Source organism: Manihot esculenta, chromosome 11 (genome assembly GCF_001659605.2).
Source record: "Manihot esculenta cultivar AM560-2 chromosome 11, M.esculenta_v8, whole genome shotgun sequence".
Taxonomy (NCBI): Eukaryota; Viridiplantae; Streptophyta; class Magnoliopsida; order Malpighiales; family Euphorbiaceae; genus Manihot; species Manihot esculenta.
The window spans coordinates 6,383,672-6,390,323 of NC_035171.2; the positions used below are offsets into that span (position 1 = coordinate 6,383,672).

Below are 6,652 nucleotides of genomic sequence, written 5' to 3' on the forward strand. Positions count from 1 at the left end.
TACTAAATTTATCTGATTAAACCTTCTTACAACAAATATCGATTAACTAATTTACTTGAACTAATTTCATCCAGTAGATAGAATTATTTATATAGTAATTTATCTGTTAAGCTAACTAAATATAAAATATAGCAAAAATAGAAAGTTAGATGTTACAACTCTCTAAGCTATAAATTCCAAAGCGCTTTTGGAGTGGATCATCATTGAGTAGTCCTCAATATCATTCATATTGCATGAAAAATCAAGCAAAAGAATAGATATTGAGGACTACTCAATTAAAGTTGATCAATCACCATGACCAACATCTTAGTATTTTTCTCATATAGTAAGACTCTTCTCATCTTAGGCTTTATTTTTCTATTAAATATAGAAAAAATTCATTGTGATATTGGCGTCGGTGGGCGTCGTGGCCGTGTTGAAGCTGCCGATGCATCTACTACTAAGGTTTTCGATATTACCACCTATGGTGCTAAGGGAGATGATAAGACTGATTGCACAATGGTGAGTTTCGACTGCATTATACATTATCTAATGACGAAGTTTTTTCTCATAACCAATCTCTAATAATCTATTCAATTATTTAGGCATTTATGAAAGCTTGGAAGGATTCATGCAAGAATGATGGTCCGGCAAAAATTCGTGTGCCTAAAGGGACTTTTATGACAGCGCCCATCACATTTCAAGGGCCTTGCAAAAGTACCAAGCCTATAATCGTTGAAGTTCAAGGAACTGTAAAAGGAACAAATGATTTGAGTAAATATACGGAGGATACTTGGTTTTTGTTTGAAAAGATTAATGGTGTTGTTCTCACCGGTGGAGGAACCTTTGATGGACAAGGATCTTCTGTTTGGAAGAACACTGACTGTGAGAAAAAAAAAGATTGTGGTAGACTTCCTACTGTAAGTATTTAAATATATTTAATTTTTCGATATAAAAAATCCTTAAACAAAATTAAAAATTACTAATTTCTTGATGTGATGCAGTCTATCAAGTTCCAAGGTGTAACCAATGCCGTTGTTTCCGAGATTACTTCCATCAACAGCAAACATTTTCACTTTCATATCACAGACTGTACTAATTTTAAAGCTAGTAATCTCAATATAGTGGCTTCTGGTGAAAGCCCTAATACTGATGGGATGCATATTAGTGATACTAATGGTGTTGTAGTAACTAATAGCAAAATTGGAACCGGTGATGATTGCATTTCCATTGGACAAGGAGTCACCAATGCTGCCATCTCTAAAATCTTTTGTGGTCCAGGCCACGGCCTTAGGTAGGTTTGTGTATGTATATACACTAATACAATATAGCTGGTGAATTTAACGCTTATCTAATTATTTAATTTCTTGTATTGCAATAGTATTGGGAGCCTTGGCAAGTATAAAAATGAAGCAGATGTTAAAGATGTTACAATAAGTGATTGTACATTATTCAACACAACAAATGGCCTGAGGATCAAAACTTGGGCTGACTCTCCACCAAGCGCAGCTTCAAGCATTACTTTTAAAGATATTATCATGAAATCAGTTAAGAATCCTATCATCATTGATCAAAAGTATGGTTCTCGCAGCAGTACAAAGGTAATTTATGATTTGATATTAGTCAAATTAATATCAATATTACTCATACATTAATTTAATTAACTTAATGTATTTATGGATTTCAATTTTTGCAGCCATCACGTGTGAAAATTTCTAATGTTCATTACAACAATATTAGGGGAACCTCGACCTCAAAAGTTGCAGTCAATTTTTTATGTAGTCCGTCCGTGCCGTGTGAAAAGATTGAATTAGATGATGTTGATTTGACCTATACAGGCATTAAGAAGTCTAAATCACCCATTTCAGCTTCATGTGTAAACGCTAAAGTTACTTTTATTGGAGCACATCCTCCGGGCTGTGAATAACTTTAAAATTTATTGTAGTAATTAATTATTCATTTGCATACAAATTTTATCGGCGCTGGAGGTTCCCTCCTACTGGTTGCTCCATGGCTATATAGACAGTAAATGGCATGGCATCTTTCCTTGCTTATATTCTCAGTCGGGACTATGCTTGGCGATGGTAAGGTGTGTATTATGCTTTCGCTTTGATATCTGCCATTTTCTGGTTTTCCTTCCTTAAGCCTTGTTTTTCGGGTGTTGAGTTGTGTTTTTAGGTTGTTTGGATGCTTTGATTCTGGCATACAAGCTGTTCTTTCGTTCCTTGTCCTCTGTTCGATGATCGTTGGCAATGCTGGTTTGGACGGGATGATTTTGAAAGGCGATGCTGGGATAGGCAGTGCTGTTGTGAGTTGGGCTTGGTTTTCAATGGAAATTTCTTTATTGGACCTTGTAACTAGTTGCCCATTTGGACTTTCAATGTAATCTTGCATGATCAAAAAATAAATTTTCAATCCCCCGTTATAACTATTAAAAGACAATAATAGAAAATTAATAGTTATAAAATACAAAAACAATTTAACTATTAACCACAAATCAAACAACCTCTCCATAAATACTATCACATGGCAAAAGAAATTTTTAGATATATGATGATTTTTATTTAAATTTTCTTTTTTCCAAAGATATTACTTCATTGATGAATTAACAAATATAAACCCAACATACAATCAAAAACATCTTGCCAAATAAAAAGAAAATTAAAGTTGAGATTCTCTCCCTAGACTCATATGTAGAGAGGGAGTAAAAAAACTAAGTTTGAATCTCCGTAAAAGTCAATATATAAATTTCATTATAAACAATAGCTATAATGATTTCACTGGACATAAAACAAATACGCAAAACAATTTTCTAATTTTCATGTAGAACACATTATGTCTTATTATTAAACTAATAATTCAATTTGTCAAACATTTATCATATAAGAGATTTTTTTTAATCGGAGATTGAGTATAAAGACTCGAATTTGACTCTGCCAAGTCAATAATATACTGAAAATATTTAGCTGTCACCCTTATCTATTTTGCTTTGGTAAGAAAAAAAGAGAGAAAAAAAAAGGGTCAGAAGTTTTTCCTTTCTTTCACTTTCAAAAAATTAATGTTTAGAAAGGCTTTAAAAATGGACGGTTGATCCAAAATTAATAGGTTTTCATGAAGCAATCAAATAAACCGAATGGGTGAAAGCAATGGAAGAAGAGATTAGGATGATAAAGAAGAATGAAACATGGAAGCTAGTTCACAAGCTAAAAGATAAAGAAGTTATTAGGCATAAATGTGTCTACAAGATCAAGTACAATGAGGATGGTTCAATGCATAAAAGCAAAGCAATATTAGTGGCAAAACGATACTTTCAACAGCCTAGAATAAACTATTCCAAAACATTCTCACCAGTGGTATATATGGAGACGATTAGAGTAGTGCTAGGAGTAGCCACACAACTCAAACTCCCAATTTATCAATTACATGTCAAGTCTGCTTTTCTTGATAGGGAGTTCGAAGAAGAAGCATACGTGGAGAAACCCCAATGCTACATTATTCAAGGAAAAGAAGACATGGTTTACAAGCTTAAAGAAGGCGTTATATGGACTAAAGTAAGCACCTTGGGCATGGAATCACAAGATTGATAAGCATTTGCTTCACAAATACTTCATCAAATGTCCTAGCTAGCCATCACTCTATATCAACGTACGAGATCTAAAAGATTTCTTAATTTTATGTCTCTATATGGATGACTTGATATACACAAGCACAAACACTGAGATGATGGAGGAGTTCGAGAAACCTATGATGGAAGAAGATGAGATGACTTATCTTGGCCTCGTGAAGTACTTGCTTGGAATGCAGGTGAAGCAATAGCCAGGACAAATATTCCTATCTTAAGAAAATTATGCAAAAGAACTACTCAAGAAGTTCAACATGGCAAATTGCAAACCATTAGCAACACCTATGGCACAAAATGAAAAGTTGAAGAAGGATGATAATCATGAAAGGGTGAATGAGGCAACATTTTGAACTCTGGTTGAATCACTCATCTATCTCACAAATACAATGCCTGACATAGTTCATGTTGTGAGCATTGTTTCAGGGTAAATGTGCCAACCAAGTAAAGGAAATTTGACAGCTGCCAAGAGATACTCTGCTATATCATAGGAACTAAGAGCTTTTGTATTCTTTATAAGTGTGAGGAAGAATCAAATCTCATTGGCTATCAAACAATGACTGGGTAGGAAGCATTGATGACAGTAAGAGCACAAGTAGATATGCATTCTTCCTTGGAACAAAGAAAATCTCATGGTCATTAAGAAAGCAGAAGACAGTGGCTTTATCATCAACTGAAACCGAATTGATAGCAACTACAAGCGTCGTATGTGAAGGAATGTAGCTAAGAATAATTCTTCAAGATATGCAACAAGAAATCAAGACGCCAACGACTATCTATTGCGACAACAAGTCAACTATTGCAGAGAAAAAAAATCTAGTCTTACACAATAGAATGCAGCTGTAACGACCCAAAAATCGGACCGCTACCGGCGCTAGGATCCGGGTCGACTTAAGGCCGCCGGGACCCGTAGCAAGCCTAACATACATCCCGTGAACCTGATTAATCCCATACATGATCAACAACATACATAAAATTAAAACTTTTCCTTTTCAACATACACCAAACTCAACCTGTGCATGCACTATACATAAACATAACTTAAACATTAATCCCTCTGTGGGATCTCATCAAAGCCCCCAATGGGTGGCATAACAAGAGTTGAGTTGGCTAAACATGGACATCAATAACATTAAGATCATGTTTCAAAAGGGATTACATTAAACTATGGTCAAGCACACTTCTAACCTCAATATCATTACATTACATATCTATACATCATTATACAATCTGTCATGTCCACTTTCTAACTATTACATACATAAGACTTCATTACTCTTCTTGACTTCTCTGTCTAACCCGTACCTGCAAACCTGGGGAATTTGGGAGAGGGGTGAGCTACTAGAGCCCAGTGAGCAGAATAGTAAAGCATTTAAAACATATGATAACATGGAATGCATCACATCACAACTAATCATATCAAGGATGAACTTGTCACCATTTAGCCCTCTACATAATCCAATCATGCCAGGGGCGTAGTACAGGCCACACCTGGTCTTTCTCTTATACATAACATAACATAACATACATAATCCATGATGCCGGGGGCGTAGTGCAGGCCACATCCGGTCTTTCTCTTACATAGTGCCAGGGACGTAGTGCAGGCCACACCTGGACTTCCATATCATATCATCATGTCATAACATATGAGGGCTAATGGATCATTCAATATTCATCCACATCAACAACATATTATGCAATGCAACATATTCGTGATTTCTAATGCAAGCATCCTAGAATATCACATGGCATCCGTGATGCATGAACATGCTCAAAACTGATTTATTTATTTTTTTAAAAGCATAAGAGTCATTCCACTCACCTCTGGCTAGCTCTGACACTGACTGAAGCAGCTGACTCACTGCTGGGGTCCTCGGTTCCTCGGGTCCAAACCTACACAGGTGGACTCAAATGAGGGACCAACATACTAGAACATAACTCTAAAACATCCCCCAAAAACTCCCCTAAAACACCTCAAAACAATCATGCAAAAACATGCAAAGGAAGGCTGGACAGGGTAGGTTCGGCAGCACCTTCGGCGGCCGAAAGTCCCTCCAGAGCCGAAACCCAGGCAGGTTCGGCGGCACCTTCGGCGGCCGAAAGTCCCAGACAGAGACGAAAGTCTCTTTTCGGGGGCAACTTCGGCAGCCGAAAGGCCTGCCTCCCCAGCCATGTTCGGCGGCCGAAAGTTCCTTCGGCTGCCGAACCTGGTTTCTGCCAAAGGGCAGAAACTTGGCTCCCTTGCAAAAAATTTTCTCCTTTCCATTCCAACATGCATATAACTCATCCAAACTATGCAAATATACATACATTGGCTCCTAGGGGCTTCAAACTAACTTAAACCCCAACTACAACACACAACAACAACACAAAACAACATACATTGCTCAAAGCATAACATTAACTCAAAAACCTAACTATGAGCTAAACATGCATTCTACCCCATAGATCTTGCATAAAACTTACTTTAAACATAAAATGAGCTTAAGATCGGCTCTTACCTCTTGAAGATCGAGAGGGAGACGTCCTAAACTCGGAGGTGGGAGATTTTGAGTTCTTGAACCTCAAAGCTCCAAAACTTGCTCAAATCTCTTCAAAACGACATAAACCTTGTTAAAATATGAAGGATTGAAGGAAAATCATCAAAAACGAACCATGGAGGGGCAAGAACTCACCGTGGTCGAAAATGGGGAGAAAACTCGCCCGTTTCGGCCATGGAGCTCTTATATAGGGGCTGGCCAGTTCACGTTCGGGGGCCGAACGTGCCCCCACATCTCATGCATGTTCGGCAGTCGAACATGAGGTTCGGCGGCCGAACTTGGTTTCTTGCAACAAAACTTTCGGAGGCCAAAAGTGCTCCCAAAACCTATCCACGTTCGGCGGCCGAACATGACTTTCGGCGGCCGAACCTGGTAAAGGTTCCATGGTCTTTTTCATTTGAAAACTCAAATTCATTCTTACTTAAAAATCATTAAAACATGAAAACATTTGTGAAAACATGATTTTACCCTTCTAGAGGTCTCCGACATCCGAGATTCCACCGGACGGTTGGAA

General features: G+C 37.4%; 1 protein-coding gene across 1 annotated transcript; it reads left to right on the forward strand.

Moving 5' to 3' along the window:
* Positions 1–294: 294 nt before the first annotated feature.
* On the forward strand, positions 295–2,365 carry LOC122724992 (exopolygalacturonase-like). Its single transcript, XM_043961387.1, has 7 exons — positions 295–501; positions 585–899; positions 984–1,273; positions 1,361–1,580; positions 1,676–1,867; positions 2,002–2,063; positions 2,158–2,365. Exons 1-7 carry the CDS (start codon positions 295–297, stop codon positions 2,363–2,365), a joined length of 1,494 nt encoding a protein of 497 aa, XP_043817322.1.
* Positions 2,366–6,652: the final 4,287 nt, after the last annotated feature.

What these genes read in the sequence shown, in the direction of transcription:
- LOC122724992 (XM_043961387.1), top strand. Translation starts at nt 295, where the DNA reads ATGACCAACATCTTAGTATTTTTCTCATATAGTAAGACTCTTCTCATC. An exon ending in ATAAGACTGATTGCACAATG is followed by an intron (nt 502 to 584) that starts GTGAGTTTCGAC and finishes TCAATTATTTAG; the next exon opens with GCATTTATGAAAGCTTGGAA. An exon ending in CTTCATGTGTAAACGCTAAA is followed by an intron (nt 1,868 to 2,001) that starts GTTACTTTTATT and finishes ATGGCTATATAG; the next exon opens with ACAGTAAATGGCATGGCATC.